At 41.3% G+C, this 26,280-nt stretch overlaps 1 protein-coding gene across 3 annotated transcripts in view; it reads right to left on the bottom strand.

Moving 5' to 3' along the window:
• The window catches only part of INAVA (innate immunity activator), a 301,511-nt gene that overhangs the window by 100,656 nt on the left and 174,575 nt on the right, over positions 1–26,280 (bottom strand). For all 3 annotated transcript variants that reach the window (XM_044076668.1, XM_044076665.1, XM_044076666.1), the window contains exon 6: positions 20,056–20,109. In XM_044076668.1, the coding sequence (XP_043932603.1) occupies positions 20,056–20,109 (54 nt within the window). The remainder of the gene's footprint in view (positions 1–20,055; positions 20,110–26,280) is intronic.

Here is a 26,280-nt window from a genome sequence, read left to right as displayed (position 1 = left end):
TGCAATTATTAACTTTTACTGACATCGGTAAGGAGCAAGAAAAAGTTTCCCCAACGGGATACTTGGCTTTAGTTGGACACTTCGGTTCTGAAACTCGAAAATGAAAATTTCAGGAGTCGGCCGAAAGGCACTTGCAAACTGCTTCTGCTTCGGGCACTGCACGGCAAGAAAGACTGATGTAATGGCATTGGCTGCATGTTTTATACTCCTGATGACCTGACGTCATGGAAGAAGGGACAGCAACCGATGCAGGACCCAAGACTTTGTTAATCAGGCTGACTGAGGGCTACTGCAAGCAGATAACCAAAAAGTGATGACTGCAACAGTGAAACATGAAGAACATCAGTGAATACACTCTAACATCTACATTTATGGTAAATGTACACAACTGTACTATGTTCTTCGTGTTTCACTGTTGCAGTCATCACATTTGGGTAGATTCTCAAAGCTAAGGATGGGAGGAGGTAATTAGATAGCATTAGAACCAGCTATAAGGCCCTGCAAGACTGCAGTGGCAAAGCCAGCTCTGGAAATGGTAAGTGGTAATGCTTGGTGAAGGTATGTACAGAACTCCAGGTAGCAGCTTCTAGGATTGTCCCTAGTAGGAACACCTCTGGGAAAGGCTGTAGAGGTAGATACAGCCCTGGTTGAATGTGGTCTTATCCCCTGTGGGGTAGGTTTTCCATGGTGCTTATAGCAGAAATGAATGCAATGGCCTATCCACTTAGAAATGGTTTGCTTTGAAATGGCCTTCCCCTCTGTCCCTGCAGCAAATGCAACCAGTAGCTGTTCAGATTTCCTGAGAGGCTTAGTCCTGTCTAGGTAAAATCTAAGTTGTCTGTGCATGTCCAAGGAGTGCAGTATTCGTTCCCCTTTGTTCTGTGGATTAGAAAAGAAGGTTGGGAAATGAATGGACTGATTAAGGACCACACTGGATACCACCTTGGGCATAAAGGAGGGATTTGTCCTGAGGGACACCCTGTCCGCATGAAAGATGATGAAAGGCTCCACTGCCATGAGAGCCTGTAATTCAGACACCCGTCTTGCTGAAGTGATGGCTATAAGGAAGGCTGTTTTCCAAGAAAGCAATTTCAACTCTGCATTTGCAGCTGGCTCAAAGGGAGGTAGAGTGAGCTTTTCCAATACAAAATTAAGGTCCCAGGCTGGAGTAGGGGTTCTCCTGAGTGGTCTTAAGTTTTTGGCTCCTATGAGGAATTGCTTCAGCAGTGGATGAGAGAAAAGAGGGGTGGCTCTGTATTGTAATGTGCTGAAATGGCTGTGGCATGAATTTTGATGGAGGAAAAGGAAAGGCCCTTGTGAAGCATCTCAGTTAAGTATTGAAGAATATGAGATAAACTGGCACTGCTGTGCCCATCCCCTGAGTCTGGCTCCAGGAACAGAATCTTTTTCATTTTTCAGCATAGGATTTTCTAGTACTAGGCCTCCTTGCCTCCAGAATGACATCCATCACTTGCTTACTGAGGGGAAGGTAACAGAGAGATCAGTTAATTAGCCAAGCTGCAAGGTTCAGGGTTTGAAGCTGTGGGTGCAGAATCTGGTCCTCCTGCTGGGACAGCAGGGCAGGGGTCTGAGGCAGGTGGCTACATTTGGGTAGATTCCCAAAGCTGTGGTTAGGAGGAGGAATTTAGATAGCATTAGGACCAGCTATAAGGCCCTGCAAGATTGCAGTGGCAAAGCCAGCTATGGATTTAGAGAAAATTGGCAAATGGTAATGCTTGGTGAGAGTATGTACAGAACTCCAGGTAGCAGCTTCTAGGATGTCCCTGGTAGGGATGCCTCTGAGAAAGGCTATAGAGGTAGATGCAGCCCTGGTGGAGTTAGGTCTGATCCCCTGGGGGATAGGTTTTCCATGGTGCTTATAGCAGAAATGAATGCAATCGCATATCCATTTAGAAATGGTTTGCTTTGAAAATAGCCTTCCCCTCTGCCCCTGCTGCAAATGCTACCAGCAGTTGTTCAGATTTCCTTTGAGGTTTAGTCCTGTCCAAGTAGAATCTGAGTTGTCTGTGCACATCTAAATAATGCAGTATCCGTTACCCTTTGTTCTGTGGATTGGGAAAGAAGGTTGGCAAATAAATGGACTGATTAAGAGCCACACTGGATACCACCTTGGGCATGAAGGATGGATTGGTTCTGAGGGACACCCTGTCCGCATGAAAGATGATGAAAGGCTCCACTGCCATAATGGCCTTTAATTCAGATATCATTCTAGCTGAAGTGATTGCTAAAAGGAAAGCTGTTTTCCAAGAAAGAAATTTTAAGTATGCAGTAGCAGCTGGCTTGAAAGGAGGTAGAGTGAGTTTCTCCAAAACAAAGTTAAGGTCTCAGGCTGGGGTTGCAGCTCTCCTGGGTGGTCTCAAATTTTTGGCCCCTCTAAGGAACTGCTTGAGCAGTGGATGAGAGAAGAGGGGGGGGGGGGGCTCTGTGTTATAATGAGCTGAAAAGGCTGAGGTGTGGATTTTAATGGAGTAAAAAAACAGGCCCTTGTGAAGCATCTCAGTTAAGTATTGTAAAATCTGAGGTAAATTGGGCGCTGCTGTGCTCATCCCTTGAGATTGGTTCCAAGCACAGAATCTTTTCTATTTTTCAGCATAGGATTCTAGTGCTAGGCCTCCTTGCCTCTAAAATGATATCCATCACAGGTTTACTGAGGGATGGTAAAGGAGCAATTATGTAATTAGCCAGGCTGCAAGGTTCTGTGTTAGAAGCTGAGGGTGCAGAATCTGGTTCTCCTGCTGAGACAACAGGAAAGGAGTCTGAGGCAGGTGCCATGGGTATAACCGTGACACACTGTGCAGGAGGAGGTACTAGTGTTGGCGTGGCCAGTCTGGAGAAATCAAAATCATCTTTGGTTTGTCCCGTTTGATTTTTAGTAGTACTTTGGAGAGCAGAGGCAGAGGGGGGAAGGCATAGACTGATAGTTTTTTCCAGCTGAAGGACAGAGCATCCACTTTCCAGGCTTGTTTATGGGGAGGCCTTGTGCAAAATGTGTCCAATTGGCAGTTCTGGGGAGAGGCAAACAGGTCTATATCTAGGCTCCCCCATTTGCTTGTCAACATGTTGAAAATCCTTGGTTCCAGTTCCCACTCGTGTGGCTCCATGAGGTTTCTGCTTAGTCCGTCTGCCAATGTATTTAACTTTCCTGGCAGGAATTGAGCTTGTAGGTGCACTTGGTAGCTCAAGGCTGTGTTCCACAATGCCATGGCTAGTCTGCAGAGGGGGTAAGAATGTGTACCCCCCTGCTTGTTTATGTACCACATAACAGTGGTGCTATTCGTCTTTACCATTAGCTGTCCTGGAAGAATGTGGTCCTTGAAGACTGTCAGAGAATTTTGTACAGATAACATTTCTTTTTGATTGATATGCAGGTGCATTTGACTTGGGTTCCATTTGCCGTGAATGCACTTCACTGCCAGGTGAGCCCCCCATGCATAGTCTGATGCATCTGTTGTTAGGGTTTGGGTGGCAGAGGGTGGTGTGAAAGGTAGTCCCTTGTTTTGGTGGCAGGCCTCTGCCCACCAAAGGAACTCTAGGCGTAGGCAAGGTAATCATTGCTTTTAGATCCTGAGAATGTTGACACCATAGGCTTTTTAGATACCACTGTAGTTTCCTCATACGCGGTCTTGCATATGGAATTAGAAAAATGCAGGTGGCCATGAACCCCAAGGCTTGCAGTTTTTGTCTTGCAGATAGCAGGGTTTTTGTGGCCACTTGTTTGAAGTAGGTTGTCAAATGAGTTTGTTTCTCTGGCGTGAGGTAGGCCATCTGGGAAGTTGTATTCAAGCTTGCTCCCAGCAATATAATTTATTGACAGGGTACCAGGTGAGATTTCTTTTTGTTTATGGTGTACCCCAGACAAATTAAAACCCTTTGTACAAAGGCCAGATGATTCAAAAGTATGTCCTGGCTTTCTGCCTGAATTAGACAATCGTCCAGGTATGGGTATATTTGAATATTTCTTTGCCTGCAAAATGCAATAACTGGAACTAGGCACTTTGTGAATACCCTGGGCGTAGTAGATAAGTCAAGGGGCAGTGCAGTGGCCTGCTTTGAAGCATAGGTATATTCTGTTAAGATTCCCTGATTGGGATGTGCAGGTATGCTTCTTTTAAATCTAGTGTTGCCAACCAGGCATCTTTGCCTAGCACAGAAAGTAATTGCTGAAGAGTCAGCATCTTGAATTTTGGAATCTCCAAAAAGGTGTTTAGAGTAGACAGGTCCAGGATAGGACACCATGAATTGTCTTTTCTGGGTACCAGGAAATGTCTTGAGTAGAAACCTTGTCCCTTTTCCACTTCTGGTACCAGTTGAATAGCCCCCATGCTTAACAGAGAAAGTACTTGTTTTTGGGCCTCTGCCCACTGACTTGGGGGTAAGTCCGGCCACCCGCTTGGTGTTGGCAATGTGTGGAAGTGAAATCTGTATCCCTGGGACACTATTTAAAACCCATTTGTCCTGGGTAATGAGTTCCCAATTCTTTGCATGAAGAGCAATCTTTCCCCCCAAAGGGGCAGTCAGTTGATAAGTGCTTGGAAATGTTAAAATGAAGTCATTGAGACAGTTTACCATAGGGGGGGGGGGAGTCTTATTACTCCTAGATTTGGAAGTGGAAGCCCCCCACTGCTTAGTCCTATGTCTCCCCTGGGACTGAAACCTGGGGTTTTTGCTGTGTCTTGGTTTGGCTTGAGAAGGCCTGGAAGGGGCTGGAAAAGACCAATTCTTAGAGGGCCAGTGCCTACTAAATCTAGGAGGCTGAGCTTGTAAGAAATATTTAACATTTTGCATAGATTTAGCTTTATCTTCCATCTTTTTAAGAACTTCCTCAGCCTTGTTGCCAAACAGATGGTCCTGATTCAAGGGAGCATCCAACAATTAATTTAGCTTTGACATGAACAGGCAAAAGATTGCTCCTTAAGCCAAGCATGCCTTCTGAGCACAGACCCAGTAACAACAGGCCCTGCAAGAGGCCTCTAATGAATCAAAACCACATTGTAAAGTATGTTTTCCAACTTGTTCAGCAGAATGCATTAAATCCTGTAATTCTTTATTTTCCACACAGTCAGGAATCAACATCATTTTCTGTTTAAGCAATCCAATAACATGTTGCAGATACTTTAACATATGAAACTGGCAGTTTAAAACCCTAATGGCCAAGGTTGCAGAAGTGCAAACCTTCTTACCTCATCTATCCAGCGCCCTGGAGTCTCTATCAGAAGGGGTATGATTTTTAGCAGAAGCCTTAATGCCCTTGGGCCTCTGCGAAATAGTCTCTGGATCCACAATAGGATTTTTAAAGGAACTTGTGTGACTCGGGGACCCTGTAGTATCAGTCTGGTTTTCTGGGAGCAGGAGGGAAGGAATCAGGGGCCAAACTAGATTCCGAAAAAGCATCATCAACAATGTCTAGTACAGGAGGGTTACCTAAAGGCCTATGCTGAGGTAGGAGTAAGAAATCCCTAAGCCTCTTTTTTGAATAAAAAAAATCCTGGCTTTCCCAGTGGAAATGCTCCCTTAGAGTATGTAAGGTTTTTCCAAAAGAAAAATCCCCTGGAGGGGAAGCAGAGGGAATGGAGTCCTCTGCATCAGAATCCTCATAAGTAGATAAGGGCAAATCCAGATCATCAGAAGAATCAGAAAAAACAGAATCCTGGTCAGAAGATTCATAAACCACTTCGGTCCTAGGCCTCATAGAAAGGGGGGGGGGGGTTGGCTACCCCTGGTTAGAGTTATTAGATCTTCAGCCATTCTTATCATTTGTTTTTTTAGGCATAGAGGCCTGAGCATGTGGCCTGGGCATCATTTTTTTAGGCATGGTACGAGATTTAGACCTAAGAGAAGAAGGAGGCGTGGGTTTAATAATGCAATTCCATAGACCTGAATACACCCTCAGAAGCCGGTGCCTGCACAGCAGCTCCGGACCCATCCAAGGTAGAGACATCCGCAGGTTCCACAGTCAAAGAAGCATCTCATGGCATACTGGACTCCGAATGGGTCTCAGTAGAGGCCTGAGAATCTGAAGTAGCGGGTATCATGGGCTGCAAAAGCACCTCACTCAGTACCGGCGACCTGGCAACTAGCTTAGGAGAAGCGTCGTCAGCAGCTTTGGACCTATGCTGTCTGTCTCTGTCTTTATCTTTGCTTTTTTTTCAGAATGTCGGTCGTCGGGTGGCTTACCGAAGCCATTTCTGGATAATTGAACTGAGTACCAAAATATTTAGATGCGAAAATGAACAGACGACGAATAGTATGAGGTTTGAATAAGGCACAAAACTGACAGCGAGGTACGCCGTGGTCTGGGCCTAAGCAAGGAATGCAGTACAAATTAAAACCTTTATGAGGTATTTGCTTTCCACAAGAAATACAACTGTTAACTTTTACTGACATCAATTTAGAGCAAGAAAAAGGATCTCCAATGGGGTACTTAGCTTAGTTGAAGATTTTGGATCTGAAACTCGAAAATGAAAATTTCAGGAGTCGGCCGACCAGCACTTGCAAACTGCTTCTGCTTCGGGCACCACACGGCAAAAAAGACTGATGTAATGGCATTGGCTGCATGCTTTACACCCCTGACTACCTGACGTCATGGAAGATGAGACAGCAACCGACGCAGGATCCAAGACTTTGATAATCAGGCCGACTGAGGGCTACCTGCAAGTAGATAACCCAAATGTGAAGACTGCAACAGTGAAACACGAAGAACATCTGTAAGTGTTGGGACCCTGCTCTGAACCTTAGGTAACTCCTGCAGGACTGTCTAATAGGAATATGTAGGTAGGCATCCTTCAGATGTATGTAGGTAGGCATCCTTCAGATCTAGGAATACAAACGACAACACCAAATAATCCAACAGAATTTATTGTAGCAAAAAAGAATTCTGTTTGTATAAAAATTTACATTTTACGCACATACCTGGAACATTTTTAACTTTTTCTGTAACAGTGCCTTTTCATCTTGAACTACTACAACTTTTTGACACCCAGGGCTGTGGGTGATTTTTTTTCGCTATAAATATGATTATATTCGCATTTACAAAAGTATAAGAAAACACTCTGGTTAAATTGAGGAATATAAAAAATAAACTTGAAAGGGATAGGAGGGATTACAGTAATTACAGTAATGGCATGGCATATCCCTCACTGCCCTCCACCCCTAATCATGTTGATTCAGGATTCGGAAAACCGGACTTGTCTAATAACACCACTGGGTGGGTTTATGATAATTCTACTATAATGAACTCCAACAACTACATACATATTCATGAGGATGTGTCTACTCCTCCTAGACATAGTGAATGCATCAGGAACCAGCAAGGGGGTAATGGCCAATCCAATAACCGGGATTTTCACACTGGCAGATAGGGGAACCATCCACAATCGTGTGGGAACCCTACCAATCAACGACAACAGAGGAAATCCAACAGACGTCAGAGATAACAATGTGATGGTGGATTGTCCCATGGACTTGATGATGTCTTATTTACACACATTTACCCTCGGATAGTTACTAATTATGCTAGAGACTTTAAAATTTACAACTTTTCTTGATTTTGTGGTCCCTGCCGATTTGGTCAATTTACTTTCAAGGGACTTGTCATTTGTTCCAACTAAACGTGGTGATTTGGCTCAAACAATATTGGACCTTAAGACTTTCACCCATAACTTGAACTTAGGAACCACAGTAGCCTTAATAGCAACTGTAGAATTTCTAGTGTTTTTAATCCACCTCTGAATAGCACAATACTATTTTTTGAACGTTTGTGTGAGCTTGACATTAGAAATTTATTCAATGGTACTCTGAGATGAAAATTCAAATCTAATACTTCTAAAGATGAAATGAATGCTTTAATGTTGTTAAAAACGCAGAAAGTTAGAGTGCTTAAACATGATAAGGGTGGCGGCTTAATTCTTATGAATGAGGGGAATTATCAGAGGAGAACGGTAAGTATCTTGAGTACTGTGGCTTACGAAAAAGTCTCTAATCAGGCTAATACTGCTTACCGCCATATTAGATCACTTTTAAATTATTTATTTATTGATACCATGATTGATTTAGACATGTTTAATTACTTGAATATTACAGCCCCAGTTATTCCAGTAATATTTGGGCCCTGCAAGATCCATAAGGATTTGACTAATCCACCCCTTCGCTCCATTGTTGGCGGTAGGAATTGTATAACTTATGAATGTGCTAAGGTTGTGGATTCCAAACGAAACAAACATTTACTTGGGGAAGCCCTGCTGCTATTCTTGGGACTTTTTGGATACTATTAATAGACTGGAATTTGATAGTGAATATAATTTTCTGACAATTGACGTCCAGGATCTGTACACAGTTATCCCTCAGGATTTGGGTATTAGCTGAACCAGGGAATTCCTGTACAAAAAAGATGTTCCCGACGATGAAATTAATCTTATTGAATATCCGCTGGGCAACATTCTGTCAAATTCTGTCAAATAATTTTATTTTGTTTGATGGGGATTTTTATTTGCAAAAGAACGGTATTGCCATGGGTTCCCCGTGTGGCGGTAGTTCTGCCAATAGTGTTATGGCCTATTGGGAAAATTAATTCCTATTTAATAGTGATTTTTTCAAAGAGAATATTTTCTGCTATACCTGGTATTTGGATGACATTTTTGTCATCCTTAAGGGGGATGATACTGTGGCTTCGGAATTTGTTAGTTTTTTATCTGGTTTAACTTCTTTTCTTAAATTCACATTTGAATTTAGCACTGATGCCTTCTCTTATTTGGATATCCTATTGACCAAGGATAGGGTAAATTGTAGGTATGTGACTAAAATATTCAGGAAACCTACATACTCAAATACTTTTTTGTATTTTCACAGCTTTCTGCCGGAATGTAATCTCCTTAAGACTATGTTTTTGGCTAAGGCTTATTCCCCCCCCCCCTTCCCTATTAGAACAACTTATTAATGAAGTGACTACGAAGAGAGATTCAGGGTGGTTTAAACCTATTTTCAATAGTAATTTTACCACAAGTGATCCACTTGATGGGGCTGAAGTGGTTGAATTGCATAATTTATCTAGTGGAACCCCCAAATCTTTTTAGCACCCCTTTTTTCTTGGATGCTAAAAAGAGACATTTTACACAAAAAATTGGGTGGTTTTCACTGATGACCCCCTACTCAGGCTGAGAGTTCCTAAGGCTCCGAAAGTGGTCTTTAAATGTGGTAATAACTTAAAGAACACACTTGAGAGGAAGGGCAGTTGTGTCCTCAATAATAAAAGAGGCATGTCTAAGTGTGGCAGGTGTAATATTTGTAAATACATCAATGTTTTGAGTAAGGTCCAACTCCATAACTGCACTTTTAATATCTATGGAAAATTTAATTGTGATAATTCTGGAGTAGTTTATCTCACCAAATGTCAGGTCTGCCCGTGTTTTTATATTGGTAAAATGGGGAGACACCTTAAACAGAGGCTATATGAACACCAATATAATATAAATAGAGGGAACCTCAATAATGCTCTTGCTAAGCATGTTTTAGAAAATAATTGTCATTCTTTTCTTTTTTCTGTTATTGAGCAAGTTAGTACCAACATTAGGGGGTGTCCCTGGTCACTCAGACTTGAGGAGAGAGAATTATCTTGGCAGTTGTATAACAACACATTTGTTTACCCTGGTTTAAAGACCAATGTTCATTGAAATTTATTTTGAAGCTTAAATCTTTAGAAAGATTTTGAAAAAAATGTATGTAATAAGTTTTTCTTATTTTTGAATGTGACAGTTTATAGTTTTAGTTTTATTTAATAGGTAGTATTAGTTATTAGGAAAGTATGTGGCTTTAAATGACCAGCTGTATTTTATGATGTTCTGATTGTTGGCTTATTTAAACTTGTATCTGTGTGTTTTTACATTTGTCTGAAGAAGTTCATGCATTTTCTGTGTGCGAAAGCACTCACATAAACTATTTATGGAGATTAGATTTGCCATTGGTCTTTTATTCAGTTTTAGTTGTTTTGTGAATTTTACAGTTTGTTTCCTTCTAGCCTGCTTGGTGACATGAGGGGCAAAGGGGAGGGGAGAGAGTCATTGAGAGTCCTTGGAGAAGGGCGTTGGTTTAGAACTCCCTTTCCTAGGAGCAGCAGTGGACCACTGCCTGGGTCTTTGTTGGCTATGGGATTGATGTCTAGGATTCTGTCTCTGCGTCCCTTTCTCTGGACTGGTTTTGTCTGAGAGGGAAAGGACCAGTGTTTAGTGGGGAAGTTTCTGCTGAACCTAGGAGGTTGCCCTTGTAAGAAGTCCTTGACAGTTTGCATGGACTTGGCTTTGTCCTCCATTTTCTTAATGACCTCTTCCACTTTAGGGACAAACAACTGGTCTTTATCTAAGGGGGCATCTAGCAGCTTGGATTTTACCTGATCAGGCAAAGGTTGCTCCCTTAACCAGGCATGCCTTCTGATTACAGAACCTGTGACTGCAGCCCTGGTAGAAGCTTCTAAGGCATCAAAACCACAATGTAAGGAGTGTTTGGTTATCTGAGAGCTAGACTGTATGAGGTCTGCAAATTATCTGGTAGTACTACTGTCAGGAATGGAAGACAACTTTCATTTAAACAGTTCGAGGACATTCTTCTGGAATTTCAGTACATGGAATTGACAACTTAAGACGATTACAACTAAAGTGGCTGAAGTGTACACCTTTTTTCCCATTCTTTCCAAAGCACTGCTTTCTCGGTCAGCTGGGATGGGATTTTTAGAAGAGCTTGCCCTAGCTTCCTTAGGGCCTTGAATAATGACTTCAGGGTCTTCAGTAGGGTTTTTGAAAATATATTTGTAGGTGTCTTGCACCCTGTACTATCTGTCAGGTTTCCTGGGTGCTGTGGGGAGAGAATCTAGTGAAAGGGCAGATTCTAGGAAAACTTCCTCCACTACATCCAGGAAAGGTGGAATGGCTAGAGGTTTATGCTGGGGCAGGTCAAGGAACTCTCTCAGTCTCTTCTTAGACTGAGTGTAATCCTGGGCCTCCCACTGACAGTGTTCTCTCCTCGGGGGGAGGCAGATGGAATGGGGTCATCAGGATCAGAGTCCTCAAATGCTGCAAAGGGCTGATCTTCCATGTCTGACTCCTCAAGGACAGACTCTTCTGATTCCTGGTCAGTGAGGACCTCAGGGGAGGTGTTCCTTTCTCTTTTGGCTGGGGTGGGAGAGTGGGGCTAGCTTCCCCTAATAAGAGTCATCAAGTCTTCTACCATTCTAAGCAGTTGCTGAAACTAAGGGGCAGGCTGGCTAGGTGTAGGTCGGTGGCTGGGTCCTTGGGGAGGGACCTTTTTATGGGTAGTCTTAGGCTTGGTCCTGGATGGGTCGGTAGTCTTCTACAAAGTGAGTTTAACCGGCGGCATTGTTGTCGGTCTAAGCCTGATTTCGGTAGTCGGAGGTGTCTCAGCAGAAGCCGGTGCTTGCAAAGCGACTTTGGACCTGACCATGTGAGAATGAGGTGACATACCAGCAGGGAAAGGTGGATCTGGTGGCATACCAGACTCCGAACAGGTCTCGGTAGAGGCCTGCGACTTTTCCTTGGCTGGCGTCAGGGGCTGTGAATGCACCTCACTGAATTCAGCTGTAGCACTTAGTTGAAAAATACCAGACTTTTGACCCGAGTCGTCAGAGGGCCTAACTTTATCCTTGTTTTTCTTCTTTCTAAGTAAGTCATTAGCTGGTTGAGAGACTGACGCCATATCACATTGAGGAAAAGAGTCACTAAAATGCCTAGCTACAATCTCAGCTCTTCTTCTTATAGTTCTATCAATAAACAGGGCACAGAACTGACAACCGGGGAAGTCGTGATCTGGGCCTAAACAAGTGATGCAGAGAGAATGGAAGTCTCGGTGTGGGGATCTGCTTTCTACAACTGAGACAATTATTGACTTTTCTGACATTGGTTAAAAACAAGAAAAAATGTTCCCCAATGGGGTACTTGGCTTTAGATGGTTTTCCTCACTCTGGCAACGACTGACCGATGCACTTGCAAAACTGCTTCGGCTTCAGGCTCCATGGTAAGAAAGACTGATGTAATGGTGTCGGCTGTCACCCTTTATAGCTCTGATGACCTGATGTCAGCCACAGTTTCTGAACAGCCGACACAGGAGGGAAATCCTTTACTCTGGTATTCAGGCCAGCCGAGGGCTACGCAGCAGGGAAAACCCACAAGTGAGGACTGCAACAGAGAAACACAAAGAACATCATGTCAATACTTTGATAAATTACATACTTTGTACACTCGTAGTACATGCATGCAGGTATTAAGACATGATAATTTGTGTAAAACACTTCACTCTAGATGAAAGGGGTGCCTACATTAAAAAATCTGATGGTCTATTAAAAATGTACCAAATAATCTCAGTCTTCCAGTACAAAAATACCAGAAAAGTTGTATGTGAAAAAAAAAAAAAATCACTGCCACTTAAAACCGTGTCACCGTCTTGTAGTTCACAGCACATATAACATCATTTAGAGCCAAACAGCAGAATCTCCACCACACAGGGTTGCCAGAGCTCCACATAGTTTTGGTCTCAAAGCTTTAACACACTTCTTGAATTCCATAAATCTTTCACACCCCCAACATCCCTGTAGAATGCCTGCAGCAAAACGATTCTTTGACCTGAAGCAATGTAGTTTTGTGAAAAAGGTAAGAACAAAGTACCAGGTGAGAATCTCCATGGCCTGTCCACTCACTCCCTTAAGGAAGGTCACTTGTATTTCCTGTCTCTCCAATGCTGTGGAATATCACAGGCCCTTCTAGGTTTTCCCCAGATGAGTAAAAGCAAAAGGCAACGCAAAGAGGCGGCCACTTAAAAATTGTTTATAAGCTGTTTTTCCATCTTTCTTGGCTGCAAAGGACAAAGTTGATGTGAAATCCTGATGTTTTTTGCCTAAATAGTATCTCTGTTGCTTCTGAATAAACAAGAAGAACAGAATTCATTCACCCGTACTTTGTGGGTTAAGAAAAAGACAAGCAATTGTATAGCCATACAAAGGGAAAATTGTACCAACTTTGGCATAAAGGAAAGTCTGGTCCTTAGCCTGACCCTGTCTTTACAGAACACTAAAAATGGCTCTTTGAACATTAACACATGTAGTTATGATATTCTTCTAACTGAATTAATGGCAAACAGAGGGGCGGTTTTCCAAGACAGGAATTTCATGGAAGTAAAAGCAGATGGTTTAAAAGGGACATGTGTAAACTTTTCCAGGACAAATTTCTGGTCCCATGGAAGAGTAATTAACTTTCATTGTAGTCTCAAATGGAAGATTCCTTTAAGGAAATATTTGATCAGCTGCAGGAATGCTGAGGAGGTGGCTCATAGGTATGCAGGCTAAAATGGCTGACAGATGTACCTTCACCGATGCATAGGCAGACCTGGACTGAATATCTCATATAGGTACTGAAGAATCATGGAATTTGAGGCTGAAAGAGGGATCAGATTCTTTATGCCACTGTACATAAATAAAATCTGTTCCATAGGATTTTCAGGTTGGTTTGCATGAGGGCCCCTTTCACTTGTATGAGGGCTCTCAGCTATGTAGGTGGTGTGAGAGGTTTTACCCTGAACATCTGTGTAAAGAGAGACAGTTAATGCTATTAGCAGCACCTCTGCCCCCTCCTCCCTTACTTTCTAGATCACTGAGAAGAAGAGGGGGATTTGACAGACTAGATTAAAAAAATGATGTGGCCATATAAAGGAGAAGGCATCTACCAACAGGTTTCTTTGTGTGATGCTCCTGAGTGGAACTTAACTGCTTGTTGTTTGGAGAAACAAACCTCTGTCTACCATACCCCACCTATAAACAATCAGATGGAAGACGTCTTTGGCCAACATCCAGTTGTGAGGATCCAGTGATGATCTGCATAGTTGGACTGCCATGGAATTTAAATGTGATGTCCCATCTTGGTTGTTTATGTACCACAATCATAGACATCTTGTCTATTTCCACTTACAAAACACCTTTCCCAAAATGGGCTTAAAGGTCTTGAGAGCTAGAATCAGGACTTTCATTTCTTTTATTGCCTTTTCAGTTTAAAATTATTTCTTTCTACTTTGACCTTGAGGTCCTTTGTGTAGGCTCCCCAAAGCCAGGTTTGAGGCATCCGCAGTTACAGTCTGGATGAAAGGCACCACTTGTTTTTGTCCAACTTGTTTGGGCCACCACTCCAACTCCTGTTTGATGCAAGATAACAAGGGAATCATCTCAGTCAGGGACTGAAAATGCTGATTCCAGGCATTTCTGAGATACCAGTGGAGCATTCTCAAATGCAGTCAGGGATACCACTAAAACAGTGGAAGCTATGTATCATAGTGCCTTTAAATACACCTTGGCAGTGACAGAAGCCTTTTGGAACATGTTTGAGAAGTATTATGCTATGAAAAAAAAATCTTGGAAAACAGTTCATGAAGAAATGCAGACCCTTTTTCCAGCTTCTCCCGAAACTATGGCCAAGTTTGAAATTCATCTAGAAATGGCTAAATGTGAATGCCCTTGGTTTTGAAAAGGTAACTGCTGGAGTCAGGCACTTTGTAAATGCTCTGGCGGCAGTAGAAAAACAAAACAGCAAGAAAGCAAACTAACACTGGAAGTTTCTACCTCAAGTCTTAGGAAGCATGGGTGGCCCCTGTGTACTGGAATATGCAAGTAGGTAACTCTGAGGTCAAAAGTGACCATCACAGCTTGAGGCAACTTGAGCAGTAAGAGGGATTGTAAAGTTATAATTTTGAATTTTGGGACTTTGAGACAGGTATTCAACCCTGACAGGTCCAAGACAGGTTTACAAGTCCCCCCCCCCCTTTTTCTGGGCAATAGGAAGAACCTTGAGCAAAATCTTTGTTTTGGTGCTGCATTGACATGGGCTTTTCCAAACCTTGCTGTAAAAGCTACCATGTGAGTGGAAATTTAAAATGTAGTCAGTCTCTCCACACAGTTGGAAACCTTACATCTTTAGTCTTTTTCTGAAAATGAAGCTTGTACTCCTCAAAGATTACTTGTAGGACCTTTGTCTCCTTTAAGATGTATTTCCAGTTTCCTATGCAATAGGTCAAAGTTCATCTTATCCAAGGGGTTGTTGGGAAGGAATTGGATAGGGTTGGCTGGGTGACAGAAGCTCTTAGTAGTCATAGATGTTCCCTTTGTAGGCTGTGACCCAAGGTTTCCACTTTTTTTTCTATGCCACGTCTTTCTCCGTTGGCCTCTTTTTTCCTTTTAGCTTTTTTTAGCTTTTTACTCTTACCTGCAGAAGTAGGACTGAGTCTTGTTGGGACAATTTAGCTATAATTAGGTATATGGGAGCAAGAAAGCTGTTTTGCTGAGGAATCCTCCTCCTTTCTTATGCACTTTTGAGTATTTTAAACAGTAGGGGTCCCAAAGGGCAGGTTCTTGCTCAGTGGGGCATCAAAAAACTGTGCCTTGACATTTTCTGGCAGAGGTTCTAGTCTCAGCCAGCAGGTCTCCTGACAACTGATCCCACAGCTGCTGCATTGCACACCGCTTGTACAATATAATACATTCAATACAGGGGTAAAACCCCCTGACTTACTGTCTGGGTAAATTCCAAATGTTCTGTGTTCAGGTTTGTATCAGGCACCTTCCCTAGCTTCTCTTTCATCTATTTCAGCAGCTTGACTACACACTTATTCATGTGCGTGTCTGACAGCTGATAGTTCTGAAAGCCAGGGTAGCAGTCATATATACCTTGTTCCCAAAGTGGTCAAAAATTCTGCTCTCCTGGTCAATGGGAGGAATTGTGGGAGATGAAACCTATTCTGATCCCTTTTATGGATCCAGAAAGCACCACAGCAGACAAGCAAAAAGATTTTTGTATAAAAACTTAAGGATACTCTTTAACCTTGTGTAATCTATTAGGTTCTTCTTGACTGGAGGGTCAAAGTCTCAATCCTCACAGTTGGCCAGGAAGGCTCTTAGAACTGGAAGAATAGCCACAGTTTTGCAGGCATCCAAATCCAGACAGTCAAATTAGTGCTTCTGGGTATCAGATAACTCTCTGGCATCTGATGTCAAGTGCTCTTTCATTAACAAAGAATATCTCCAAATGAAATTTCCTCTAGGGGAGACACAGGCAACAGAGTATCTTCAGCGTCTTTGTCACATCTGATGTCAAGTGCTCTTTCATTAACAAAGAATATCTCCAAATGAAATTTCCTCTGGGGGAGACACAGGCAACAGAGTATCTTCAGCGTCTTTGTCACATCTTAAGGGAGAAGAAATCTTGACAGTCTTATTTCTCACTATCTGATGGCAGGTCTGATGCTAGCTGCAGGTTCTGTAAAAATGGCATGAACCCTTCAGCTATGGAGATCCACTGATAGATCAACAGTCTGGGGTGTAGGGCTGTGAAGGCCAGTCACTCAAGGTCCAAGCAAATGCTGCAAACATTCCAGTAGTCAGTACTAGTACAACACTGATTCATATGAAGAACAGCGGACTTTATTTATGCCACATCCTAGTGTTTTCTGCAGTATTACACTTCCTTACTTATACAGTTTTAGCTTTTACTTGCAACATAAAACATTTCTAGGTTGCACACCTCAGAGAACTGGACACTTAATTCTCTCTGTGTGTTCACTTTTTATCACTGATGGCTATTCAGTATCATTATGTGCTGTTCCAGCTACTCGGACGTCCTTCTGCTGCAGCTTACATAATACCTACTCTCTATTCTTCTTTCGGCTTTTCCCTGTTAGGGATCGCCACAGCGGATCACCTGTCCACTCACGATTGGCAGAGAAGTTTTACGGTGTCGAGTTGCCAGCCCAGCACCCAACCTTCCATGAAAGGCACACACATGCATGCACTCACACCTAGGGCTAATTTAGAGTGTCCAATCCACCTACAGCATGTCTTTGGGATGTGGGAGGAAACCAGAGCACCTGGAGGAAACCCACACGACCACAGGGAGGACCTGCAGACTCCGCACAGAAGGCACCCCAGCCGAGGATCGAACCGGAGAACCTTTTGCTGTGAGGCAACAACGCTAAATGCTGCACCACCGTGGCCGCCCCACATGGTACCTATTATCTATCTAGTTTTAAAAACAAGAGTTTATTTTCAAAATTAAGCATTGTTATGCTCTCTTTATTGGAACAAGGGTGGTGTCAACTGTTTGCTATTAACCAAATCCACCAACACTGTCATCACTGCCACAGCAGAGAGGTCTTACTTTTGCCCTCTCCATATGACCATCTGTTATGCTTACATTCTACAGTCCCATTAGTTTTCCAATCTGTCCAACCCAAAATTACACCCTACTTTACCCTACCTGTATTGGGAGGGCTGGTTAGCAAAATGAGAGTGATCTACTAAGTGCCGTTTCACTCAGACTGGGGAAGGGGGGCTGTTAAAGGTCTGCTTTCCATAACAGAATGATGGGGAGCACACCCATAGTACTATATGGTATACTGACAAGAATCAGAGAATATTCTGGAAATTCTGTAAGTCAGAATCTAACTCTGCATGTTACAATTGCAGCCAGGATGCATAACAGCCAACAACTCTACTGTGGATTATTGATGATGGTCCTGAAATTTTAATGTATTTCCATGTTTCCTTTGGGGGCATTTGACCACTGCTGTCCTTGGTATATAATAGCCACCCTCTTGACTGACACACCCTTAGGGTTGGGGTCACAAATCAACAGTGGCACAGTACGACAAAACCCTTTTGTCAATGTGTTGAATAGACAATGCCTTGATTTAAAGAAAAATGCAGGGTAGCATTATGTAGCTATATTTTAAGTAGCAGTACTTGATAGAATTCCTGAGGAGACCTTTTGTTTACTTCACTTTAAGAGCAAGTATGTAGTCTTGGTATTAATTAGCTGCTGTGTTGGTATTACCAGCACTAAAATGAGTGGTCTGACAACTTTCAGCATGGGCATATCAAGAAAACACAAAATATTGCTGTGGGAAATGCTGGTGTTTCTAGGTGTTCAGAACCAACAGGTCATATGAAAGACCTTTCCTAATCACCATAAAAGGATTCTATTTTGTTCAAGAAGACAAAGTCAGAACTGATGGGGACCTTTCTCAACAGAGTTCTAATACAGGGAGATAAGCTGTGTGAATATATCTAATGTGAATATTGGAATTACAACTAGGTGACTTCTAGCCTGGCTAAACAAAACCCTTTACGACCAATAAGAATTGAAGCCTGGAAAAAAAATGTAAAAATGCTCTTTGAATACTAAAAGCTGCTGCTTTTTGAAATGCTAAGTTTGAGGATTTATAACTCATTATATTTACCTGCATTTCCTGGACATATATAAGGGGGAATGTTAAAAGGAAAAAATAAGCAGGGGAGAAAAGTAACCAGTCAAACCATGGTCCAGTCTTCATTTCACAGGCATTCCTTTGGAGCACTTAGTTAAGCTTCATTGCCTAGCCATCTGACATGCATTTCTGAGCCTTATTTATTTCTATTTACTTATTGTTCAGTAAGTGGACTGGTCTACTGACTGTGTTCAGCCATGATCAGAGCTCAAAGAGCAGAAAATACATAAAGGCCTTTAAGTCAGCAATATCATATACAAGTACATAGCAAAATTCAGAACCGAATAAGATTGAATGCTGATAGGGTAATATTAAAGATCCATTCCGACTTCATTGCGAAAATAATATATACAAAACACAAGCTAACGCGGTGGTGCAGTGGTAGCATTGTTGCCTCACAGCAAGAGGCTCTCCCGTTCGATTCTCGGCCGGAGTGCGGGGAGTGCATTCTGTGTGGCGTCTGCATGTCCTCCCTGCGGTTGGGTGGGCATTCAAAAGACATGCATAAATGGGCGTGCCTTCGTTGAAGGTTGAACGTCGAGCTGGCACCTTGGCGTTTGTGAAAATCTACTGCCAATCATTAACGGAGTGGAGTTCCGCTGTGGCGACCCCTAACCACGCAAACTCCTATATACATGTGAAATGTGTTTAACTCAGTAGTGTCACAACATGCTGCTGAGATATAAAGCTTTAGTGATTCTGAGAACATACTGGCATGTGGCTGATTGCAGCATATGATTACTCTGCTTTAAAGAGTTTTGACAAAGATGCTAGAGTTGTTGAAATGGCTAAATAAAAGTATGTTTAGAATAAAGTTAGTATCCGCAGTTTCTTTGTACAGAAAGTATCAGGTATCTCCTGATGTTTTGCATTTGAGAGTTAACAAATATAAGTAGTATAAATCAGCTACAGTTTTTCCTCTTTTGCACACTAATCTCCCTTCCACATAATCTAAAGAAATACCCATATGCCTTGTTTGTAAAACTCACACTTGCGATGCATATGATACATTTCTGTTGCACAGAAAAACACTGTAAAAATTCCTCCTGTAAGTTTCCATTTGATACAATTTCCACTTTTCTGATACCTAGTGAACTATCAAGGTTCAGTAACATGCAGACATGCTCTGCGTCAGTATCAAATTCAGTAACATGCAGACATGCTCTGCGTCAGTATCAAATTCAGTAACATGCAGACATGCTCTGCATCAGTATCAAATTCAGTAACATGCAGACATGCTCTGTATCAGTATCAAATTCAGTAACATGCAAACATGCTCTGTGTCAGTATCAAATTCAGTAACATGCGGACATGCTCTGTATCAGTTGTCTTCTCCTGTAAGCATCAAGGAAACGTCCATTAGAAGAGGAGGCAGTTTGGGGTCAATGCTTGTGCTGTTGCATGAGAACCAGTTAATGAAAATCCTAAATGTCTTAAGTTTACTGCATGAGCCTAGAGCTCATGATTTGAATTTACATCTCAAAAAAAGCATTTGACAATGACCTTTGCAGTATTACAAGATGAACCAAAACATGCCTTGGGCACCTCTGTATCTAACTGCTTCTTATCAATGCATGCACTACAAAACAACACTGTTAAATATAACCATTGTAAGGACCACTGTCTGTCACAACCCATCCACACTCCCATTCTACACTGGGAAGCTTTTATTCTTTGCTCTGTATAGCTATTTTTAAGAGGAAATATTACTGTACAATAACACCCATGCTAACTTACCATCATCCAAGATGGCTGCATCAGACAGAGAACTGTCATCCGAGGCACTCAGTTCTGCAAAACATCAAATAGATTTACATTTTTTCATTCCATGTGATATTTATTTAAAAAAGAAAGCTGTTAAATACCTGAACATCAAATCAATAAGAAGTCAACCAAGCAGGCACTCATGATGCATAACTAGAAAAAGACAATGAAGACACAATAATACAATTAATTAGCTGCAAAAGATGACGGACATTTCATAGTATGGTTTACACAATCATTATCTTAATAAACCAATACGGCACATCATTTAGGATATTTGTTGGAACAGTTCAATAAGTCTGCATGTAAAATGTTAACAAAATGTACTACTGAATGTTTATGGCAGTTTTTTAAGACAAAGGTGGCTAAAAGCCTAGTATAGTGCTGAATAACAGTTCTGTTTCAAGATGCCACTAGATGACTGCACATGAGAAAATGTTGTCTAGAAATCCATTGTTACCATTGCCTACCTCAAAAAATTGTTAGATGTTTTGCTTTGGGGCCCATCTCATGTGACCTATAATACTCTCTGGTCACATTAGGTTTAGACATTCTCGGCTCAACCCAGAGCAGCTTTAGTCAACAGCTATTTGAATGGCTTGCCAAATGTTTGGTGTCATTTGGTTTGGTTGTCAAATCTATCTTGCAAACTAACATTCTAACCATCATCTTATACTGTCTGCTGCACATCATACCAAAACTAATTTCTACAACAAACCTGAAACTCTAAGAATATGACTCTGGGACATAGCGAGTTTGAAACTGTTGACAGGAAAGGTAAATTTGACCCAACTAGTTTGCTATGAGCTATGAACTGGAATTTACATGGTCTGGCCCATAAAACAAAGTCACTGCAATTTTTTAGCTGGTGTTAAGCCTTAAAACACATAATATTTACTAGTGTTACATTCATAATTGCCTAGTCCAAATGGTTTTGAATATTAAGAGAAGATTGACAATAAATATTTCATAGGTTACAAATCATTTAAAACATACACCAAAACAAAAATTAAGGAGGCACAGCATGCTAAAGAGTGAAGCATTGATAATATAGACAAACACACAGACTGCAGTCAGCTCCAGGTTCAAAAAAACATGACTGCTACTGCTGGGAGTGAGTCTAGATGGCTATGCTCTTCAACTTCTAGCAATTGGTATAAAGTGTACCAATCCCAGAAGCAGCTCAAGAAATAGCCATGAACTTCCAAGCTCAAACTATATGACATGAAAGGGCATGCAGGATTTGTAGTGTTTTGGCGTGTAACCTGCGACTTTTTGCTTAAGGTGTGAAGCTTCCTTCGACAGCAGTGGACTATGGTATCCTGAACTTTGCACTTATGTTAGTAAACATACCATTGAAGCACATGCAGAAATCCTTATTTGCCCCATTAGGCCAACAAGTGGCTTTCAGTTTCTAAGCTTTTGGACTGCACATATCATTCCCACTATGCTGAATTTGGTGGTTTTGGTAGAAACCAGATACATTTGAATGTTATGATGTACCAAGGCAATTTAAGTGTCAAATTAAAACATACCCCAGGATTCAATAATGCCTACACTAAGTGTTCACCATTCTGAGTGAACAGACAACACAGACATAACTCATACCTTCTTCCTCCTAATTTTAGTTTTCCTACTGATATTCTTGTAACTTTAAATATTGACAGGGATTCATACAGGTTACTGCAAAGTGTAGACTACATGTACACAGTGTAATATTTCTGTGTGACTAGAAAGCACAAAAATGTGATAAGAATATTCTTGAAGACATTCTTTACACTTACAGTACACTTGGTGCACACAGTGTAGGCTTTATTGAATCTGTCCCATAGTTTCATCTTAATCCACAAAACTAAATAATACTGAAAGACTGTTACAGTAATGCTTTGGGTAAAAATAAGTTTCTCTTCCAATCCATGATGTACAGATTCAGTCCTTTCAAAATTGTTTGTCTATGGAAAACAAATATGGAGAAGGAAATCATTTTGGTAGCAGTGTGACACTCACTGTAAACATTTAAATGGCCATAAATGACAAAGATATTCCTACCATTCCTTATCTAATAATCTGTGTAAGACAGCCAAGAAAAAGGCAGTATGGATTGTTTAATTAGATAAACAGTTAAGGAATTTCATTTGAATGATCATATCACTGTTAAGGAAACCTTAACTGCATGACCTCATTCCACTGAACAGACTGAAATCCGTGCATTTTATAACTAATTGTGAGGATGTAAAACATCACAATTGGTTACATTAAGCAAAGGGATACAATGTTGAAACCTTGTGATTGGTGTGTGTATGTGTCTGTGTTTGTGTAGGGGAAGGGAGTGCCTTCCCAAGTGAAAGAAATGTGTAAGTGTAAGGTCATTTAAATGAGAAAAGCTTGTAGTAACTTCACTTTATGAAAAACAATATAATGGAATTAACCATTATCCAGTACCAGATAGGCGAACCTACAAAGGAACACAAGTTTTTAAACGGTCAGGGCTAAAAATGTCTGGAGATGCAATTTACAGTAACAGGTAACCTTAAGAGATGACTAGTAAAAACAAAACAGAGCTGGGGAGCCTCTCACAAACACTGCAGTGACAAACTGTTCAGAAGCCTCTAACAGGATCCACATAGGAAATGAAAAGAAAGATACCATCACGAGGGACACAAACTATTCCACCGCTGACACTCCAACATTAACAAAAGGCATAAAACAGAAGGTGCAGACAAATATTAAGGTGCATCAAATAAAAGTGCCACGTTTCCTAAAATGTTCTGTAATGTATGGGAGTGGTCACAGGCATTGAAAATAAAAATATCCAAGCTGTCAAGTAATTGGAGCAACTTTTTTCTCAGATACTGCCAGTACAGAGTAGCACCACAGGATCAAAAATTGAGTAGACACACCTGTGTGGGGAATTAACAATGCTTATGCGAGAAGAGGTGTGGTATTTCAGCAGCACAAGAAACTGAAACAATGATGCCTTAGTACAAGGGCTGGCATATCCACAGCATACTTCTTTATGGCCTTAATCCTTAGTAATTGAAGCAACACATCCCAAATGAGTCAGAAAAAAAAGAATATAAAATGTGAAAATGTTAAACTGTCTGTGCTGCCATTGTAGCTGATGTGTGTAGGGAGGTGTGTGTGTGTGTGTGTGTGTGTGTGTGTGTGTGTGTGTGTGTGTGTGTGTGATGCACATGTGTCTGGGAGGCAGGCAGCAACTAGAGTGACTCAGAATCTGCCAAAAGAACTATACAAGCCTTCATGTACAGACAAGGCAGAGCTGGTTCTAGAAGCTGTTAACATCAGCACTTTGTCCTAATGACCTCTTAAGGCCGACTCAGCCTTAAGGATGATGACATTTACACTGCATTCTTGTTCAATCTTTTTCAGCTACACTACAATGCGACTCCTCTTGTAACTTACAAAAACTACATTAAAATTCACGACCTACAACAGTCATCCCACATCTGCTTAATGTAATGCTTACCTGAAATGTTCTAAAGCCGATAGATTTAACATCAGGAATTATTTGCAACTCTTGCAGAAGTACTGTATCTGAACAATGTGATATACATCCCTCTGTGAACACATACATTGCTTTGCTTAGGAGGTGGGATGAATGGTGTACCAACTTATGACTTAGATGGATATGATCACAAAAGACATCTAGGAAAACAAAGTACGCTATTTCATTTGTAATGTGGACAGACAAAAACAGTCACGTTTCTATTACCAGTTTAACTCAGTTAAGTGTTGTCTGGTTTTCATTAGCACTATTCCTACTCTGACTTAGACAAACATATTCATTCATTTTTCCTTTTCTTATGTACAGCTTCATGCCATAGAAAGATAACGTCCTGACTGTGACCCACTCGAGTATGACTACGAGCTGGAGTGTCGGTGGAGCCCTAAAATGTCAGGATCACTGTGAGCACGTGATGCTGTCTCATCATCAACTGTGGGAGTGAGGATTATGCCTCTCAACTCGTCAGATTTTCAGAATGCCCATATTTTTACCTCATAGTTTTTTTGTCTGTTCATTAAAAAAATTGGGATTTTTCTGGCAAACCACTAAGGACTGGAATCACTAAATGACATATATTTGAGTTTCAGACTACATATCCCTCAGAAAATGCATGCTAATGCAAATTCTTTTATTCTAGCAACTAAGTTTATTAGAGTAATAATTGAAACCGGTTCCTATTTCTGTGCCTCTGCCCCTATTATTTTAGGCTTTGCCCAGATTTTTTTGTGCTTAGAGGGGGGAGAGGTATGGGAGGAAAGAGTGCTGCTGCTGACACCTAATGGTTGTTGGGTGTACTGCCAGTGCAAAGGTACTACGTCAGCAGCATTCTTGCTGTGATGGGATGTATGCTGCCAGGAAGCATATGCTGCAGCTGGAGCCAGGCATGAGCAGTAGTGTGTATGTACAGAGGCCAGTATTATGAGCAGCCTCTATGGGCTGCCATGAGTATTAGGGGTTAGAGCCCGTAAAGCAAACCATGGATGATGGCATCCCTTGGTCAGTACTTACTCTGAAAGGGAATGAAGGGGTCAAGTGGTTCTTGCCCAACAGAGGGAATGAATGGGCTCATCTGGTCATGAAAGGGCTGAGGGGTGGCAGGCAATGGATTCCTGAAATAATAATAATAAAAACTTTCTTTATGCAATAGCAAATGTACCTTTGGCCATATACATTAAGACACAATGAACCATACTCCCAGTAACCTCTTTTGCATCCCTATTTTAACACAGAAAAACAGGCAGGTCAAAAATACAGTGTCCAAGAGGTGTCTCTTGACAAGTCCTCCTCTTTGCAGGAGATAACTTTTCTGCTAGCTCTATCTTGGAGTTTTTCTGGAATTTTGCCACAGTCAGATTCCTATCAAAAGTACAAGATTGGCAATTGCAAGTTATGCAGCTCCAAAAAATAAAGTGCAATTTCCTGAAAATACTGGGAATATCTAATACAATTAAAGCAGTTCAGGGGGGCTTCTGTAACCATGACATGGGTGGTGCTGCACACCCCACACACCTCTGCAACTTATACAGAATAACTCCAAGATTTACTGCTCCTCATAGAAGCTGATATACTCCAAGGTACCATAACAGCAGGCATAGTATATTGTCTGTTATTAGCATTTACAGACTCACTCTTTAGAGAAACACAATTATGGTCCTCAGAATATCATACACATATTGTAGTTAGTCCCAGCAGGGTCACATTGCTGTGCGTGCAAAGGACAGCATACAATGGTCCTGCACCACAATAAAATTAATATAAGTGGGTTGGCAGCTGTAGAGACTAGAGATACTGGAAGCTACACTGGGACTTGTTATATAGTCATGTGACCTCTGTACGCAACAATCTTGTACCGTTTAACCCTTTTACATCTGTGTTTGTCAAAAATGACACTTTTCAGAAGCAAAACACCACACACCTACCATGTCAAATAACCACCCACATTATCACTCAAACTTTTACATTTCAACAAATGAAACTTCAGTTTACAGTATAATGGCATACTTCTGAGCTTGACATGATAAGCCACTTTATTGGTTCTTGTGTATTTGGCTTTGTCTAATCCCTAGTTTACGTTTTATTGAAGGTACATATTACTCCCTTATTAATTCAGAATATGATACACAGTGGCCATGTGGTCTTGTTACTAGTTTTTAAACAGTACTGTTTCAAAATGCTCTTTCAGTTAGGCATCAGAAAAGAAACATACAACAAACATCCTGCACTCATGAAAACTGCATGAATAAATGCAGAGAAAATACATAAGCAGTCTTCATAAACAAGCATTATCTAAACATAAATGTTTCCCAAATTTGACATGCTTAGCAGAATAAACAGCAACTTTTGGGAGATGCACAGTCTAAGAAACCTAACAGGGCTAAAGGACAAAGATGTGTAAACAAACAGTAATTATTATGAAAACTATAGTGTTGCTTACAAATTAACTTCATAGTTTGCCACAATATTGTAAAGTATGTCTCATTCATGTGTCCTTGTTTTTATTCACAGTGCCTAATCCAGGTTATAACATCATCAATGGAAGCAACTCTGCCTAGCAATATTGATAAAGAAGTGTTCCTCCTGACTGTATTGGGCACCATGGAAACCAAGGTTGATAAGTACCCACGGACAGGGTAAACCATGACCCTTAGAACCATCTCTTACATTATAAGTTA

The sequence above is a fragment of the Protopterus annectens genome, chromosome 7.part0, assembly GCF_019279795.1.
Source record: "Protopterus annectens isolate FY-2018-M chromosome 7.part0, PAN1.0, whole genome shotgun sequence".
In the NCBI taxonomy this organism is placed as follows: Eukaryota; Metazoa; Chordata; order Ceratodontiformes; family Protopteridae; genus Protopterus; species Protopterus annectens.
This window is presented reverse-complemented; position numbering and strand designations above follow the sequence as displayed.